We start from the raw sequence: 20,539 nt of genomic DNA, 5'->3' as shown, positions 1-20,539 counted from the left end.
AGGTCCTCACTGGACTGAAAACAAGTATCCTAGAACTGGTTTCGGGCTTTCAGCCCTCATCAGCCAGGATAGCTTGATTCCAGTGGCAAGGTGAGCAAAGGAACGATGGATTTAGGCCCAGATCTCTGTACTAGGGTGAATGTATAACATTGTTCTGCATTCTGTCCATCAACTGTTGTTTTTGCATTTGTCACCCTGAGTGGGACGGGTATGCTCAGACATGGGTCCCCTGCTCTCCATGCCACTGGAATCAAGCTATCCTGGCTGTTGAGGGCTAAAAGCCCAAAACCGGTCCTAGGATGCTTGTTTCCAGTCCAGGGAGGACCTGGCTTGGCAGTTCAGGCTGGACTGTTGCCATGGGGCACGGGGTCAAGACTGATTTGCATATGGCTGGGTTCAAACTGGAATGGCATGGTGATCAAAAGAACGATGGATTTAGGCACAGATCTCTGTACTGGGTTGAATGTATGACATTGTTCTGCATTCTGTCCATCAACTGTTGTTTTTGCACATGGTAGGTTTTTGGGCCTTGCATGGGCACACACAGGTGGGATACCGTTTTTATCGCAAGCGTGGGAATGCAAAATAGTTTTATATTTGTTATCAGATATTGAATTTCTCTACATTTTGTTCTGCCAAATGTAACACATTGTGCACAAAAACACACATTTTAATAAAGATGCCCTCAAAATCTCCAGACATTATGGGGAACCCGAAATTATGAGAGTTTGAAATAACCCCTATTTCTAAAATCAAATACTATGGCAAGTTTCAAACGTGCATAGCTTTTTTCCAAACACATTTTTTCCAATTAATTGTATCTTATGAATTAATGGCATAAAACATAATGAAAAATCATTATAAGTTGTAAATAAGTAATTCGATCTGCTTGCCACCGATATAAATGGAATTTTGTATGAATGTTTTACTTCTTATTGCTTATATGTCTGTCAATAAGATCTGTATTGTTCAAATAACAAAATGCCAATAAAAATAAGTTTAATAAAAAAAAAGTTGTAAATAAGTAGATGGCTCTGGGTGTCGTTTTTTTCTTAACTATTGACGAACTCTACACATTTACGCAACCAAAAGAGTTTGTATATTACTTTTGAGATCGGCCTTCAGGCCAAACTCACCTATTCCTAGTTTTTGCAACTTATGTTTATTTGTTTATGATTTTCTTTGTGTAACCCATGAGCTATTGCACAAATAATCGCTTAATAAATTCATAATTTGGTATACTTTTCAGAAATGTGTTACATCCTGGATTCACCAGTGAGTTTCATGCCTCTTTCCTCCACAACCTTCAAGTAAGTAGAAACTTGCAAAAATGGCTGAGACCGTTTAAAAAACAAAAAAACTGTTCCTCTTTCTGGAAGAAGATGCTCTTAGCACAGCAAACCTTCTCTTGGTGCCAGTTTGCGAAATGAAAACACACACATTAACTTGTGTATCATTTTTATTTCCAATTTATCCCCCCCGCCCCCAAAAAAAAGAACATTTCAACACGTTTGCTATTTTATCCATTCCCTATAGAGAAAACCATAAATCCGGAGTACCTTTAGAATTCCCAACATGTGGAGAAAAAAGGGGGAAAATTATGAAGGCTTAAATGAAACCTTCTCCATGTATCAAAGGAAAGGGGTCTGCATAGAGAGGCTAAATATGAATAGTGTTTACATATATAGTTTTGTACGAGAACAGTCTTTAAAAAGTCCTGAAGACATCACTGGGCAAAACATGTATTGGCTGGGCGAATTGAATTTTACAGATTATTTCTGCAGCTACCATTTTTTTTTTTTTAAACACCTTTATTAACATGGTTCAAGTCATACACAGCATTACGCCTACAACCTCTCGGGCCGGCAATGCGGTAAAGGTGTAATGATGCAAGTAGACAATAAACAGTCCATTTGAAGTACACAGCCTGATGCCGTAAACCCGGGGGTACGGCGGCGCTACATCACCTGACAGTGGGCAGTCAAAATCGCAAACTACTGCCGATATTATGACGGTGCACATGATAATGTCTACACACTCACAGAAGGTAAGTTATGTAGGTCGTATGCTGTAAAGCTGGAAATGCAGGTGCATTTTGTATTTTAAATCCCCTCCCCCCTCCCCCTACAGTGGACTTCCCTCCCTCCCCAAGTACAAACAAGAAAGAAAACCCCCACAGAACTCCCAACCCCCCCTCCCTCTCGCTGTCCTACCCGTTCACTGACCCGTCTGTTTGCAGTGCCATGTGTATTCTCGTGTTGGTGTCCGCCTCTCTCGCCCCAGGCGTACCTCCTTCTGAGTAGGCCGAGTAAGTGTCGACCTTGTCCTGTGGAACCTCCCTTGTGTAGTATCGTCTGTCTCTCGCCACAGGACAGCTAGGTTTCAATACTCCACCCAGCCGTCGCCATGTCTCCCTACTCAAAGTAGTCCCCTCCCCGACTTAGGTCTCATGAGTGTATTGTGTGTGTGTCAGCTATGGTGTATCCTCCCCCTCTGCTCGCTGTGTCTCCACCGTGTCCTCCCTGGTGTTTCTGAAGATGGTATATAAGCCCCAGAAGTTCTTCGGCCTGCTGGTGGGAGGGAGGAGCTCGCTGTAGTGTTCTGCTTGTGTGCAGCAGTATACCATGTCCCTGGCCCATCGCTTTTTGGTCGGGGTCGGCCCTCTCATCCAACACTGCGCCACTGTGCGTCTCGCCAACAGCAGTCCCATGTCCGCCAACCTCCTACACGCCACCGGCAGAGGCTTTGAATAGCCCAATAGTGCCAAAGCAGGATCCATCGGTAGTTCATGGTCTAGTATCTCGCTTAATTCTGAAATAACCGCCTCCCAGAACTCATATCTTGCGGCAGCCCCATGCCATGTGCAGGAAGTCCGCCACCGGAGCGTGGCAGCGCTAACATTCAGGGGATTGTATGAGGCCATAACGATGCAAGCGTTCAGGAGTATAATATACTCTCTGTAGGAATTTAAAGTGTATCAACCTGTGTCGCCCATTCAGAGACACTTTTCTAAGGTTGGCACAGCAATACGCCCACATCGAGTCGTCTATTTCTGTTTCGAGGTCAGTCTGCCAAGCCAGTCGGGCCTTGGAAGGCTCCTGCGCTCTGTGGGAGACAATGCTCTTGTACAAATGCGTAGTCAAATGCCGTGGGGACGATGTTGCTATAACGTACGAGAGCTCTGGAATATCTGGCGGCTCTGCCAGGTCTGGGCCTAGGACGTCTCTCAAAGCACTTCTAAGTCTGTGGAATTGGAACCTCTGTAGCAGTGTCGGGCCCTCAACTCCCTGTGTAACCTGGTCCCACCTTTTGGCCGTACCATCCTCAAATAGATCACCCGCAGTCTCAAGCCCCAGCTCATTCAGTGCTCGGAGTACGTTCCTGTCCCCAATGGGGGCCAGCCACTGCAGCCACTCCACCGCCATCGCAGGGGAGTATAGCAGCGCTTCTTCCCTAGCTTGCAGTAAGGCATTCCAAGCATGCTTTGTAGCCGTTATCGAGTCCAATACACCCACCCTACGCTCAACCGGAGTACAAACCGTGGCCGGGAGCGGAAGAGGTTCCGCAAAAAGCCGTTCCAGCCGTACATGTGGGATGTTCTTGTCACCATGGATCCACGTGTGTAGGTGCCACTCTATAATATCTCTCTAGGTAAGGCGCAACCAGTCCACCCAACTCACACGGGAGTGTAAGAGTGCTCCATCGGACGCGTGGCTGTCTACCCCCCCAAGCCAAGTGGGTCATAAGCTTCGTTAGGTTCCCAAAGAAGGCTCGTGATAGAATTATGGGCAAGGTGGTGAATAAGAATAAGAATCTCCGGAGAATCACCATCTTCATGATGGCTACGCGGCCCATCAGGGAAAGCGGAAGCTTCACCATCGTTCCACGTCGTCTTCACATTTACTAAAAGCCACCCCATAGTTTTCAGTAAAGAGCACCTCCGGATCAGTGTGAATCATTATACCAAGATACCGTACCGGGTCTGCCGACCAGTGTAACGGATATTCCATTTCAAAGCGATCCGTCACCGGGGTCAGTGGGAACGCCACCAATTTCTCCCAGTTAACCTTTAGACCCGAGAGGTCGCCAAAACGCACCACCTCTCGGAGAACAGGCGAAAGGTTGGACTCTGGGTTTCGCACATACAGTAGCGTGTCGTCCGCATATGTCGAAATGACTATTTTGTAGGACGGAAAGCTAACCCCCCTGTGCCAATGGTACTCTCGTAGTGCGCATGCGAGTGGTTCAGCAACAAGGGCGTATAGCAACGGGGACAGGGGGCAGCCCTGCCTCGTGCCTCTACTGATGGGAAAGGGGTCCGAGACCCGGTCCCCCAGTCGCACCCGGGCTACCGGTCTCCAGTACAGGGCGCCAATCATTTGCAAAAACTGTTCACCCAGCCCCATGCGACGCAAGACCTTCAGCATGAACGGCCATTCAACGGAATCGAACGCCTTCTCCATGTCTAAGAAAATTGCGACAGCCTTCGCATCCTGACGCACATGCTGTATAGTACCCAGCACTGTGCGTATGTTATAGGACAGGTTTCGTCCCGGTACAAAACCGGACTGTTCTGGGGCAACCATCTCCGGCGCAATAAGGGCCAGTCGGGTGGCCAGGACCTTGGCGTAAAGTTTAGCGTCTACATTCAAGAGTGAAATCGGTCTGTACGAACTGCAGACATCAGGGGGCTTGCCTGGCTTCAGTATGGTAACCAAGAGGGCTTCCCTCATAGTGCCGGGCATGCTGCCTTCCTCGCATATCTCGTCAAACAGGGACAACGGGTGTGGGATGAGTTTGTCCTTGAAAGCCTTATAAAAGCCTACCGTCAGGCCATCTATCCCGGGAGCGATGTGTATGCGCATGGTAGCTAAGGCCTCCGAGAGCTCGTCTGCTTGGATCGGGGACATGAGAAACTCCCTGTCAGACTGCGCTAAAAATGGTAGTTGTACATGTTCCAGGTAGCCATCCATGTCTGCCTCCAGATCACGTGTCTTGGTAGTGTATAAGTCGGAGTAGTAGTCGCGAAAAGCAGAGAGAATGTCCCCGTCTGCCGTGACTGTGTTCCCTCCCGGGGTTTCAAGTTCTGTCAATCTGGGGGTTCTTTTATCGTCACGCAATAGTCTGCCTAACAGTGAGCTAGGGCGCTCACTCTCACCGTAAGTCCTCGCCGAGGCGTATTTCCCCATGTAGCAGACCTCCCTGTCCGCCTCTTCATTGAATTCCGAAATTAGGGATCTCAGCCTATCTGCCACAGTAGGGTCAGGGTCAGTCAAGAGTCTCGTCTCCAGATCCGCTAATTGGGATTCCAATGTGCGGAGTCGCTGTCGTATGGCCTTCAGCAAGCTGGAATGTTTGGTCATAGCTATCCCACGAATAAAGACCTTGAAGGCCTCCCAGACCGTGTGGAAGTTATCCACCGAGCCTAGGTTCTTAAAGAAGATGTCTATTTCCTCCGCCAGTTCCCCTCTAAAGGCGTCGTCCAATAGAGCATATGGAGGGAAGCGCCAGGTGAACGGGGGGATCCTGCGATTCGGCGTCGCCAGGACCAACAGTATTGGGGAGTGGTCGGACAGCGTTCGCGTGAGTACAGAGCATGTCACAATTTGGCTGGTGATGGAATGAGAGGCCAACCAGTAATCGATCCTGGTATGTATGTCATGAAAGGAAGAGTAATGAGTGAACCCACCCCTGCCCGCATTCCTGCTTCTCCATACATCCACTAGGTCTAATGTCAGCAACTCTGCTTGTAGGGTCACCGCAGCCGCAGCTGGCTTTCGCGCGGTGCCAGAAGACCTATCCAACCCGGGGTCCAGGACTAGGTTAAAATCTCCCCCCCAGAGCATGTTGAGGTGCCGGGTTTTTAGGAACCCGGTGGTGCCAGGGGAAAACACCCAGAGACCTCTTGAGTTCTTCCTGTTCGGGACCACAGAAACACAGAGTCTTCTAGGTGATGTCAAGGATCGAGTTTTATTGGCTGCAACCAAGTAACAAGCGTCCTAGAAGTACAACAGCAAGGGTCGTATATTCTCAGGAGACTGTTCGTTTTTACAGAACCAGCCTTGTCCTTTTATACAAAAATATTAGCTGCGGGCAAGAATTCTTTACTTTACAGTATGGTCATATACATATTTCCAAAACAATGAAAAAGCGAAGTCATGATGGCAAACCCACATTTCGTATGTCCAGTTCGTGATGGATTACCCAGCCAGGCCCAGAACTCCCATCAGATATCGATGAAACCCCAATAAAATCGGGCACCTCCTCATTGTAAAACTAGTCATAAACAAGAAATAGGGACAGGTGTGTGTATGATAGAGCATGGTTTGTATGCAGTGAATGGTTTATGACATGTTGTGCCTTGATGCTATCTTACTCGGCCACTGGGCGAGGAGCCGCCCGAACAGGTTTGGCCGGAGGCAGTGGAGGCAGCTCGGCCAGGTCATGGGGAAGTCAGCTGAGGTGGGCGTGTCCTTTCAGATCAAATTCGGCCTGGATCAATTGACTATGTAAGGGCAATCCACAAGATGGATGCCGCTCACAAAATGGAACCCGAGGGTTCAACACAGGAAGTACGATTTAGGGGTGTTTGCGTCACTCAATCGTGACGCAAATGCACAGGCATAATGACCTGATCATTACCGGTCTGCCGATACCAAATCCGTCATGGTATGATGATATTTTCTGACACGGGTGTTGGGCTTCTTTATATAATATAGCAGGGTCCAAACTTTTCAGAACCACAATGTGCGCCGAGGCATATGTCCTACAACAAAGGGCCAACCGGGCATAGAAGTCAGGGGAGTCATAGTTCGGGCCATATACATTAACCACAATTAAGTCATGGCCCTTACCCTCGCACCTCGAGATTAGGTAGCGGCCCTCGGGATCTGCTGTAAGCGGTCGTAGGACCAATTTGGAGCGAGGGTTCACCCATGTCAAGACGCCCCTAGAATGTGTAGTGTAGCCCGCCACTGCAGAGTTACCCAACAGACCCCTGTGCTGCAGCATCTTGCTCGTGAGCGGTAAATGGGTTTCTTGAATGAGGGCTAGATCTACATGGTGTCTCTGTAGATAATGGAGTACTTTCCTCAGCTTCCTGTGGTCATTGAGACCCCTAACATTCCAGGTCAGCACTCTGAAGGTATCCGGAGGATTGTCTAAGTTCGGTACCTGGGCACTAGCCATCTGAGTCAACTGAGGTCATACAATAGTACAATGCCACCATGCCAACAACATCGCACGAATCATCCAAAGGGTACAGCGAACATTCAGGAAATAACCCCCCTCCTCCCCTACCCCCCACCCTGCCCCCCCTTCCCAGAAACAGCAACTCCCCAAGCATCACCCTCCATCCCCCCACCCACAGCAGACCCACCCCAACCCGGTCCGACAGTGTTTTACCCACCTCGCTCCCCAGAGAACCCACCCTAACTGAAGTCAACCAACAAAACAGTGTGCTGAACGCGCGGGGGCTTAGGTAGCCAAATGTCATAGTCTCTTCCTATGTCTCAGAACGCTCGTCAGCCTTTTCACCCGCTCCCGCCGTGTACAACAACCCTCAGTCAGTGCAACGTTCAACATCGTAACAGTAAACAGTGTCACGGTGCCCCCGTGAGGTACATGCCCAGGTCTTTAATCAGCAAATTTTCCCAGGTCCAGTCCCCTCAGCCCTCAGCATCTACTAACAACGAATCATGTGGTGTGCCCCAACAGGTGCCAGTACAGGGGGAGTGCAGAACTCGTAACCAAAGCAGCCCCCCCCCCCCCAACATACCCCGCACCACTTATCTGTTCAGCTTGCAGTCCTCAGAAGGTGCGCCATGTTGTCCTTCACCCCACCTGGAGCGGGCCACAACTAGAACAAACCGGGAGCCCGCTTCCCGTACACCCAGCGATCAGCAGGGCAACACAGATCAGAAAGATTTAATCCTGTTCATCCAATCGGCTGTCGCTCTCGTCGCCCTCTTGGTTCTTGTCCGAGCTCCCTTTCGCTTCCCTCGACCATCGCTTCATCGCCTGATGCAGCGCCTTAGGATCCGTAAAGATATGAGAATGGCCACCTTTGTTGACTCGCAGCTTAGCTGGATACAGCAGCGCATAGTCCAGGCCCATCTCCCTTAGACGTTTTTTGTGTGGTATGAACTGTTTACGCTCCTCCTGCACCTTAGCTGTAAAGTCCGGGTACAGGGAGATAGGCAACCCCTCATATTGTAGGTTCCGTTTTGTGCGTGCCAAACTGAGTGCAGTGTCTCTGTCCCTATAGTTGAGAAGTTTCGCTATAATAGGGCGCGGAGGCGCGCCAGGCTGCGGTCTGTGTGCCAGCGATCTGTGTGCTCTCTCCACTGTAAACATATGTGAGAATACTCCGTCTCCCAGAAGTTTCACGAGAAGTTGTTCCACAAAGCGCTCCATAGGGCCCGTGGCTGTAGACTCCGGAAGGCCTGTGATGCGTAGGTTACAACGCCGAGAGCATGCTTCCAAATCCACGGTTTTATCCTGCAGTGTCCGCATCATCAGTTCCATCTTCTTTTGCGCCGTATCCAGATCGGTTTGCGCCTCCTCCACTTCCGTCATTCTACGTTCTGCCATATCGTGCCCCTCGGCATGTTTGTCCAGCCTCTCCGCCATCCGATCCATTCTATAGGACATCGCGTCAATCTTGGACCCCAGGGCTGAGATGCTGGATTGGATGCCCTGCTCCATGGAAAGCAGCATAGTTTTTAAGTCCGAGTCAATGCTCGGAGCCTCCACCGAGCGTTTCGTCGGGCCACCCTCCGCCACCGGGCTCTGTTGCAATAGACGCTTCTGCCAGAAGGGCAACTTGCTTTGAGTCCTATCACCCTTGCCCATGATGCCGCACCTCACTCCTGTAGGCCACACCAAAGCGTAGGATCGCCGAGGTAGTTCTCAGGGCGATGAAGCGCAAGGCTGTGGCACCTGCGGGCCGCTCCTCACCTCGGACCACTCCCCGACTGGGGCTCCGCGGTATTGCGGGCTATCGGTACTAGGGCGTGGATCCCTGGAGATCAAATCGAGCCGGCGTCAGCCCTGAAGGGCCAGCTGGGTGAAATTGGGGGGCCCGCCGGTCAAGGGGCCCGCTTCATGTCGTCCAGGAAGTGCTCTTACCCCCAGGCGCAATGTCAGGAGCTTCCTCGCAGGCGTCCTGCACCTCCAGCACAGCAGGCGCCGAGTGCAAAAAGGGCGCGAGGATGTTCCAGAGGGCCGGTCGCCGCCCTGCACGATCTGGAGCACAAAAACCAGTCCACCACAATGTCCGCTCCTGTAGAGCACCCCAGGGTTAGCTGAATTCGGGCCCTTGGCAGCTGGACCCCCGTGGGGGGGTGGGGGGAGCCGTATCCCTCCCTAGCCCCTTTGCAGGGATCCCGTAGGAGGGGGGCAGGTACACCAGATCCCGTACCTGTTGGGCAGTGTCGCGGGGGTGGGGGGTTCGCCAACCCCAAGCGCACTGTCAGGGAGCTCCCGGCTCTCCGGAGGGGGGGAGGAGTCGATGGACCGGAACTTTGCGGCGTCTGTTGCCGCACGTCTGGTTACGCCGCACGGGTGCCTGCAATACTCCGGCCGGCGGCTTCGCGGCCCAGCAGAACCGAGGCGCGGCACTCCTCCGGTCCGCTGTGGCTCCGTACACTCGCCGCCGCCGGGACATCCGCCCGTCCCCTACACTCCGGGCAGGTCGCGAGGGCCAAGGCCGACCCTCAAACGTTGCAGTAAAGGATTCTGAAGGATGTTTAGGTTTGCATACGGCGGAGCTGCGGGATTAGGCGGCCATTACTCTCGCCGGCTAGCTCCACCTTCTGCAGCTACCATTTGGAAGATTTTTGATATGACAGTAAAATATCTATACAGTGGACATTTGTGATTTTGAACCTGAAAAAGGATTTGCTTACAGAGGGCAATCTTCCATAGAATAATCTTCCATAGAATAACAGTATGTGTGCACCGGAAGTGGCATACAAATTGTGTTCTGATTGAGAGGAAGGAACAGTACGATTTCAGCACCAATTTATTAAAAGATTTCTGCTGTAACGTCGCACTACAATGATGAACTGGTGGGAATAATTCAAAATGTATACTTCACAACATTCTTTATAAGCTACCAAAGCGCAGTAAGTTATTTGATCAGTCTATGTGGGCTTCTAGCACTTAAATTCTTTGATAAAATAGGTTTACACAAGTAGCTTACCTTCATTCGACATTCTTTGAGAAGGCCTTCTACAAACTTCCAGTTGGTTTGAGCAATTACTGCTGGTGAGAGATCTGAGAGTTTGGGTTGCCTCAGAGTTTTTCCAATAGTCCGAGCTTCCTGCATATATTTCTGAAGCAAACAGAACAATATGAATGTGAAATTAATAGCCCATGGCAATTTATCTACACAAAAAAAACAATACCAATTGCGTTGAAAATGTTTAGTCCTCTTGGTGAAACAATATCGGAGATAAATGAATGACGAGTGAGTGGTTATGAATAGTTATCTGGCACCACGCTTGGACTAAAAGTCTTTTTGTGAAAAGGCTGTGTAATTGTTTACCGCCCGAGAAATTTGGTGGCTATACATACCAGATGACAATCTCCTATTTAACAAATTAACACACCGATGCACCCTTTTCTTAGCAATGTGCAATGCAAATTTGCCTCCTCCGAATCTTACAATACACTTGAAACATTGTCGAACATTTCAGCAAGCCTTGCGAATTTTGGGGGAATATAGTGCAAGCCGTGGTACGAAATAATCTATTTTTCAGGAGATAAAGTGAGATAACATGTTTTTGGTGAATACTTTTATTACAATGTACGGTGAATTATTTCTCTAAAACGCTCAGTATTTTAAAAGTTATTTTTTTATATACACAAACAGCAACACTTATTATAAAAGAAATGCTTGCAAATAATAATAAATAATAATTAATTAATTGGTTACTCGTGCTTCATCATCAGCTGGCCGAACCTCAGATGTTAGAAAGATAAATGAGCATGGATATGGGCTTCAGGCTCATTATGTCAGAAGCCATGAACACATATCCGATGAATCAATTAAAAAATCTTGGCAGTGCCATGGTAGGTTTTTGGAAAAACAACGGTTGATGGACAGACTGCAGAACAATGTTATTAATTCACCCCAGTAGATAGATCTGGGCCTAAATCCATCGTTTTTTTGCTCACCATGCCATTCCGGTTTGAACCCAGCCATATGCAAATCAGTCTTGATCCTGTACGCCATGGGAACAGTCCAGCCCGAACTGCCAAGCCAGGTCTCCACTGGACTGAAAACAAGCCTCCTAGGACCGGTTTCGGGCTTTCAGCCCTCATCAGCCAGGATAGCTTGATTCCAGTGGCATGGAGAGCAGGGGACTCACGTCTGAGCATACCCGTCCCACTCGGGGTGACAAATGCAAAAACAATAGTTGATGGACTGAATGTAGAACAATGTCATACATTCACCCCAGTACAGAGATCTGGGCCTAAATCCATCGTTTTTTTGCTCACCATGCCATTCCGGTTTGAACCCAGCCATATGCAAATCAGTCTTGATCCTGTACGCCATGGGAACAGTCCAGACCGAACTGCCAAGCCAGGTCTCCACTAGACTGAAAACAAGCCTCCTAGGACCGGTTTCGGGCTTTCAGCCCTCATCAGCCAGGATAGCTTGATTCCAGTGGCATGGAGAGCAGGGGACTCACGTCTGAGCATACCCGTCCCACTCGGGGTGACAAATGCAAAAACAATAGTTGATGGACTGAATGTAGAACAATGTCATACATTCACCCCAGTACAGAGATCTGGGCCTAAATCCATCATTTTTTAGACGCCATGAACAGATCCCTTAAAATTATGAAATCAGTGACATTCTAATAATGCATATTACAGTGACTGAGTGACCAAAGTAGAAAGATCAATACAGTGGATTAAATGATTATATGAAGAAAAGAAAAAAAAAGTAGGATTAGTAACCACGGCTAAGATTCCAGTAACAACATGGACGATAAGCCCTGATAAGCCAACTTTAAACAGAAAACACATACCAGACAGCACTCAGAGTAGGATTTTTTAGGAGGTCGTGTATGAGGGGGTGGCCCCTGGTCCCACTCCCAGAACGCCATAGAGTTCTGTCGGATCAAAAGCTCCTCTGATGGCTGACAGAAGCAAAGGCACCACAGGCAAACACAAAGAAAATGCCAGAGAGGAGGCGAGCGAAATATGCATGCACAAGGTCCAGAACAAAAGAAATAAGAGAATAAAAGTAAATATAGCAACAGTAACAGATATGTGGCAAAATGGTATGCTGTTCAAAGACCCTGCTAATAAGTTCTTGCCAAAGTTGCAGAGGCTTTTTATTAAGTATACCTTAGTAAATATGGATTTATAAAAACAAAAGTGCAACAATGCACTGCTGTTTTGAATAGAATTCACTTTGAAATTAAACAATGTTTGTTTGATAACATTTTTTTACATGGGTTTACTCTAACTTGTCAGTATCAATAAGCACAACTCCAATCCCACTCATGAAAAGAAAAAATAAATTATGTTAAATAAAAGTACCACTGTCCATGGTAACATAGACCCTGCCATCAATCAAGTGCACTTAACTATGGTTAAAAACCAAACACCACAAACTTCTATCCAATTTGCCTACAAGCAGCTAAGAAAGAGTCCCAAGGCATACCTGCTCCTTGACGTCGTATTTATTACCCATCACTTTTTGATTCTGCAATGGTGGAAGAATACTGTGCTTCAATTCCATTCATATTTGAAGTACAGACAGATGGTTTCCCAAAATGTGAAGTTGAAATGGTCATGGGCATAAAGCCATGGGTACTTCCTTCTACACATGCCACAATACTCATGGAGTGCACCGCTTAACCAGATGTAGACTTTTATGGACAATGCACACAGTGAAAATTGCTCCTCGAGCAGGGCCTTGGTCTCTGTGAGATCTCAATCCCACAAAAGAATGCAACATACATATACTTTAAACGTACCTTGAGGATCATGGACAAGGAGCAGTCTAAGCGACCTGTGTATTAATGGTGTCCCATTTCACTGTGGCCATCACATCGGCCTCACCAGTTGGTAGTGTGGACAGGCAAAAAATTACTTCGACTTAAGGAGTGTGTGCCCCAAGTACAGGAGGTAGAAATCTCAGGCAACAATAACCATATCTATTGACATTACGAGTGAGGTTTACTTTTGTAGATCTATGCTATATCTCTGCTTTCAATGTCAAAATCACTATGAAAATATTGCAGGCATCAATGGTGTGCCACTTTTTTCACCACAGAAAAAGACATCCTAAATTTTCAGGCTTGTCATCTACCTCGCATTCCATTTAACCCAGTCTGCAGATGAAACAATTTTAAAGGCCTGAAGAATGGATCCAGTGGTCAGTGCACAATATGCAAGTATCCATAAGAAACAGATTGTCTGTGAGAGCCTTGTAAATCTTTGTAAATCAACTGCTTGTCCATAATGTGCAGTTAAGTAAAGCCCCCAATGGCCTAGTAAACTTGTACTAATTCCTAAAAGCAGTCTAGATACCAATAACTTCCATTATCCAGATGTGAGAAAGATTGAAGCAGATCTCAGCACTGCACTAATATCTGAACTTAGATTTTTCAATATTCAGTGGACACAGTTAACTGACAAATGGGATCTAACTCGTGTCCTCCTCCTCCTCGCTGCCCATCAAGACGGAGGACTGTCTGCTCAAAGCATCTTAAGGATCTCCAAGTCACAATACATGTTTTGAGCTACATAATGACATTAACAAATACCCTAATAACTATGAGATACACCCAGGTAGTAAACATTTAGCACTACCTTGACAAATGAAGTTATCATTTGAACTAGGTGATAATTGTTCTCATTTAAGTTTCAAAGATGAACATCCTCTAAAGAACTAGCTCAATGTGCTCAACTGTTACTTATGGTGAGCAAGACCCAAAAGCACCACAACCCATTCTGTTCAGAGGTAACGTCACAAATTATAGCAACCTTTATCTTTTGTGATATCTGAAGGGTTACAGTGCTTATAAGATATTAATATTTCAATATTTAATTGGAATGAGATATTGCAGATCGCAAAATAGACTTAACTAAATAATGATTTTCTAACTCCTCCCAATAAAGAATGGGTTGGAAATTCTGTAGCTCCAAAAAGAGAACGTTCAGGTAATGAAGAACTTGTTACTTTCCCGTATGAGATGTCTGTGTGGCTCTTAAACAGCCAATCACCATCTAAATATTTGTGGCCACATTTCTGGGTATGAACGACTCAAACAATAGTGTATTTAGCAAAACTGTATAGGGACACATGAAGGAGGGAACACGGTTAGTGGGGATATATATATATATATATGTGTTTTATTTATTAATTATTTATTTATTTATTTTTTACTTCATTAGTGGGATTCCAGTTGCAGAAGACAATTATGGCGAAACAATCTCAATTGCGGTTATGATGTGTAACATTTTCTTTTAAATACTGAAGCTTCAGCAAGAGACAAAATGTACTTAAATGTGGACTTCTAGCAGCAGCTTTTTCCAGCAAGTTTTAAGACATGATATGCAAATAAAATGGAATGAATGTAATTAAATGCAAATGTTATGAGAAAGATGAAAGGTTTTAACAAACAAATGAAGGGAGAAACTGCAGAAAATGAACAGGCTTATGCAAGTACAAAGCTTCTAAAGAGTCGTTGGGTTTATCTTAAACATCCATGTTTGAAACACAGCTCTTTGAAAATGACAAGTGAAAGCATAACATCTATCCACCACATAGAAAAAGGCATTAATACCCCTAAATGGGAAAAAATTGACTGTTAGACTTCAGCAAAATATAACACGTTTTATTAGAAAAGTTAAACACTGGAAGGAAGATATACATCTCCATAAGTTTTGTCAAACTACTTTACAAGTGTAATTTCAGGAGATGCTTGACTATTCATGCTTTAATCATGTTGTTATGTCTGCCTCTGGTAGAGAGCCACTATCGTAAATAACTGGATTCAAATCCAGCAACTCTTTGCCATGATGCAGCAACAGTTATTAACAAAACCTGTTACCCACTGTTGCTACGTCAAAGGAATTCACTGCTGCTTTGGCTGGGCTCGCTAAGAGCCTGTAAGAGCGGCACTGGAAACCCGAGAGCACAGCTTCTGAAGGTGAATGCACAGAGAATGAACGGGGGATGGCAGAAGGGTTAGCATTTTTTCTTCAACATTTTGTACACGAAAGTTGGGCCATGTTATGTACTTCTCACCCATTACTCCTCTGCCTCTTCGTAGTAGTTGAAATTAGGGGTAGATGATTTTGGGAGTAATATATAACAAACCTATAGATTGGGAAAAAGTGAATTAGAAGGATCTTTTTCACCTCAAGGGTTCTGAGTGACAGTATAGACAACTCAAGCTTCACTCTCGTCCTTTTGATGTCACCCAGAACACCTTTGAGTAAAACAGCCTAATAACTCAGTTATACATCTATAATTCTATATATTATACAACTTTAGTAATGTTTAACATACAAGGAATCAACTCATGACATCCTACATACCTCTCTCAAATCATTATCCAAACCAAGGTGTTCCGAATGCTGTCTGTGGCGATCCTTTCTGCGCTGTGCTGTGGCACTTCTACTCACCCAGCGGCTGTAATACAACCGTACAACTTATTTACAGGGTATACCTTTCAGGGTCTTGATTTTTATTACATTACAAATAATCCATACTTATGATATATGTATATTGTGTCTGTATATACATATCTATATATATATACACATACATATATATATATATATATATATATATATATATATATATATATATATATATATATATATACACATATATATATATATATTCATTAGTGACTAGAGATCTGTTCAAACATTTATTTATGTAATTTTGTATCAATATAATTGGCTATATACTTTTAATAATTAATAGCAGAGACGACAACACTTGAAGTAAGATTTTAGTTTATCTAAGCGTGGCTCACAAAAAGCATTTAACTGTTTATGAGCTTGGCATAAAGTGGAAGACAGCAGTATACAGGTGTGCATTCAAAAAGATTACGAGCTAAGACCCGAGAACCAGAACAGATTTTGAATGCGTTTTATCATTAGTACTATTCGCTGCCTCATCTACTTTCAGCAATACTTAGCTACATCCTTTTGACAATAGTAAGATAAACAGTCTGGAGAGGATAATAAAAATAAACCTACAATTCTTACTCTTCAATATTGCAAACGTGCAAATACACCTATAGAGTTATATTTTTCATTTTAATTGTCATGTAAGAAAAGGTCACTTACAACAATGGAGGTCAGCACTAGTTTCTTGCGGATTTCCACATATATGGAGTACTACAGAAAGCTTTACATGTTTGAAGCTCTGCACTGTCAGAGACAAACAGGCACATGCATCAAGCGATTTTGGAATCGCAAACGGTGCGAATCGCAAAATTCGGCCGTTTGCGATTCCAAAATCACTTTTTGGGATGCATCATTTATTTCTCATGTATCGCAATTTAAGAATTCGCAATTTTTTGCGATTTCTCAAATTGCGATAGCATTTAAGGAATCGCATATTTTGCGATTTCTTAAATGCTATGCATGATTAATTTTAATTTGCGAATTCGCAATTTTGAAGGAAAAAATTACCATGAAGTAAACCTTCATGGTAATTTGCGAAAAGTTTCAAAAATGCAAATAAATGCATTTTTTAAACTTACATGTTACACACACACATGCCTTGGGATATGTGTGTGAGTAAAATGTACATACGTGACATTCCAGGGGTGCAGGGGGGGGTCCTTTGGACCCCCCTCCTGCACCCTTGAAATTGCATTCTCATTTTGCGATTCCTTAATTGCGAATTCGCAAAATGAGAATGCCTTCCCATTGATTCCTATGGGCATCTTGGCCCATAGGAATCAATGGGAAGGGTTTTCCTTAATTGTGATTCGCAAATTGTGAATCGCAATTAAGGAAAATTACCGATTCGCAAAAAGAATTGCGATTTTTTTCATGCATTGCCGTTTGCGATTCCTTAATTGCGATTCCTTATTTTTCGCAATTAAGGAATCGCAAACGGCACCAATGATGCATGTACCTGAAAGGCTTTAGCTTGCCTAATGACATCATAGTATTGGTGGAAACACAGAGACCAAAGAGGCAGATGAGATAGCTTCGAAACTGCCTGGAGGGTTGGGCGCTGTAGGGCACAGCCGATAACCCATGTGATATCGTCAGAAGTGACATCACCAGGAGTGATTTAAGAATCACATTTATTAGGTCACTACTACTTAGTTTGAGTTAATAGTCTCATAAATCAGACTTAGATGATACAGCTTACTCTTCACAAAGAAGCTGGAAGTCCAGTCATTTCTCGCGGTCTCTCTCTGATAACGTCATAGGACTGATACCTATGCTCTCTACATGCTTTTTTCTCTTCCTGCGTCCACACTTTTTGGGGTACTGTGCCTACTTTCTTTCATCCCTTGCTCTACTTGTGGACAGGTGCATGTTGTCGCTTAGGGATGAAGTTTGACTCATTAGGATGCCGGTGGGACTGCCACCAACAGGCCGACAGTGGCAGTCCCCTTTGGGGCGGCGGTCAGACAGTAATCCCTACAATAGTGGCAGTGCCTGCACAGGCACTGCTGTAGGAATTACGATGTCCCTTTCCAACAGCCTGTTGATTATGGACTCTGTAGGTCAGGTATTAGTGTCAAGCGGGCAGATACATTATGACACCACTAAACTGACCTGACGTTTCAGCCACAGATACTATTGTAAATGTGTATGTTTAAGACCATACCTACAATGGCAAGTAGCAAACCTTCGAGTATCAGGCCGTCAAAACTACAAGTATCAGGCTAAAATCCCAGGACAGACATAAAATAACATTCAAGACAGCGGGTGTTTGGCGGGTATGTGATTTGGTACCAGCTGAAACACTTTGAAATCAGGTCATAAACTCGAATTAGGAGAGGATGCCCACTTTTGATAAAACCTAGCTAAGACGCAAACTTCTCACTTATGAATGCAAAGGGCAGGCGCATAGCAGTCTACTATCTTGCTCTGCATAGCCGACAGGTTCAGAGACAGTACTGTGAAAACTGGTATCACAACACAAAGAAAAGCTTTTTCTCAGGACCGTCGAAGAGACTGTACAAGCTACCGTAAGTTTACAAGGAGGGATTGCTATCCAGGACAGGCTGAAAGACAACACGCCATTGAACGACACCAGATCACACCTGTAACCCAAGAGAGGTTGAGAGACAGCACAATTATAAAAACAAGGAGAGACTGCTCACCAGGTTAGGCCCAGAGACTGTTTAATTGTACAAATGTTATTTGAACCTAAAGCTGAATTTAGCAAATACTGAGTGAACTCCAGTAAATGCAATTAGATTATGACAAAAGAGCCAGCCAGAGACAGGAGCAAGTCTTGTAAAATCGGTCTACGCAAAAATAAGTCACTAAGTAGGACTATTCTTCTGCTTTGTCAAGACGTCCACCCAAAGTATGGGAATTTCATCATGTAAGGTATTTAACGCATGCTTCTACTTTTACATTTTAGCGTGTATTGCAGCATTATCACTTGTGCCTTCGGAAGGCTTTCAAACACTCACTTGTTATTGGTAGGTCCTGTAGCCAGTACATCAGACTGTAATTTAGGAAAGAACCCTTGTTCGTATTTTCCTTGCCCTATCTTCATATCAAGCAGGTGTGGGTGTATAGCAGTATGGTCGATCTTTAGTAAACGCTGCTCCATTGACTGTGCTGAAAAGAATATTCATCTTTATTAAAACATACATGAGCTTCCAACACGCAGATCACATTCAGTTCCAGACATCCCAAAATGCAAGCTTTTCAGTTATGCCTATCCTGAGCTGAGGATTAAAGCATGAACTGGAAAATAACTTAATATACACAACGTTTGGGCACAGAAAACAATAAGTCAGTTAGTTTGGATGACAACTTCATTACACATTCTCCGTCGAGCAGTCGTTGCATGTAGCTAAAAGAAAGCCACATCTGTGTACAAATATCAGAAAATCTTAGGGAACCTTTTCCCATTTTTGTGGGGATAAGAAAAATCTGTAGGATTTTTAATTTTTTTTTAAAAACAAGGTAATTTCAGTGTCAAAATTAACAAGAAAGCTACGTCGAACTTCACTCCATGGGAAACAAGCTTACTGAAATATAAAGGGCTTCAGCCGATATTGTTATCAAGTTCTCAATGTCCTTCATACATCTATCCCTGAACGCACCTCTCAGGCGCTTCACTGCGTCCTGATGTCAGAGTATCTGCATCCTCACACACCTTGTACATTGGCCAAACTCTCATGCTCTCACACTTTGCTATTTATTTATCAAAATTTTGTATCCTGAAATGGCAGTGTAATTAGAATAGTGCAAGATGTTTCGCTGGTGTGGGATCATGGGTGTGGAATCAGTTTCCGAGTTTGCTTAAAGTTGATCCCACCTTTTATTTCAAGAAGGTTTTTAGAAGATGCTATCTCAGTCTTGAAAAGGTTTCATTTCTGCTGTGAATATATTTCTATGGTTATCTGTGTACTACTTTTATCTCTTTTGCTGTATATATCATTTTAGATTTGTGTTGTGAAGATTACACCTTGGCAATGTGTTTGCGCTGGAAATTTACAAGCAGACAACTAATGTCCCCCAGCACAATTTTCATGTTTGTATATATCAAAGAACACATGATGTTTCGAAAATGTAATTATATATGTTATGATTACTAGGTGAGTGGATTCACTATAAATACTTACTACAAAGGCGGATCATTGCGGAGCAGTAATTAAAAAGAACCATAATAGCCAGTGCCTGCTCTGCTGCTAGTTGTTTTTGTCACTAGTTGCCACTGCATCCTCGCCCAAAGAATTCCTTCATACTTTTAGATCTTTTTACAAGCATTGAAATCAGGAGATAAGAATTACAGGTATCTCTAAAATTAGCAGGAAACAAACAAATTATTGTTTCAGATAAAATGTTGTGCTCCAAACCTTGTCTGCCTACCTGTGGCTGACCTCGAGCACTCAGCTAGCACCATGCTACTCATCTCTATAGTAACATTGGGCATTGGGTTACATAGTGCTGCATGTAGAGTACACGTCAATGACGACTTTAAAACACGCAAACGACTAAAGTCCTCTCAGACTTTACAAATAGCTCTTCGCTGTTTATCATATTGCATTTGTTATACTGGTATCTGTTGCTTTTATTACATGCTTTTCTCCCTGAAAGTTTTAAAAGATATTACTGCTTATACACAAACGTGCAAATGGCATTATGTAACATCTGCGACATTGTGAATACTTCAAATACCCAACAAACGGCAACTTTTCCTTTCATCCTAGACACAAACACCACCAGCTAGCCACTATGCTTTGTAGGCAACAGTCTCGTGTAAAATAATAGAGCTTTTCTGGCACTTAGTAGTTTTCAACAGTAGTTCTTATTGCACAATATTAGTTTAATGATCATCTCT

General features: G+C 44.7%; 1 protein-coding gene across 2 annotated transcripts in view; it reads right to left on the bottom strand.

The window, feature by feature from the left end:
- Window positions 1–20,539, bottom strand: part of DENND5B (DENN domain containing 5B) — a 751,805-nt gene that overhangs the window by 387,095 nt on the left and 344,171 nt on the right. For both annotated transcript variants that reach the window (XM_086952789.1, XM_086952788.1), the window contains 3 exons: window positions 18,657–18,807; window positions 15,571–15,664; window positions 10,205–10,336 (listed from right to left, as the gene is read on the bottom strand). In XM_086952789.1, coding sequence (XP_086808915.1) covers window positions 10,205–10,336; window positions 15,571–15,664; window positions 18,657–18,807 — 377 coding nt within the window. The remainder of the gene's footprint in view (window positions 1–10,204; window positions 10,337–15,570; window positions 15,665–18,656; window positions 18,808–20,539) is intronic.

This window comes from Lissotriton vulgaris, chromosome 1_2 (assembly GCF_964263255.1).
Source record: "Lissotriton vulgaris chromosome 1_2, aLisVul1.2, whole genome shotgun sequence".
In the NCBI taxonomy this organism is placed as follows: domain Eukaryota; kingdom Metazoa; phylum Chordata; class Amphibia; order Caudata; family Salamandridae; genus Lissotriton; species Lissotriton vulgaris.
This window is presented reverse-complemented; position numbering and strand designations above follow the sequence as displayed.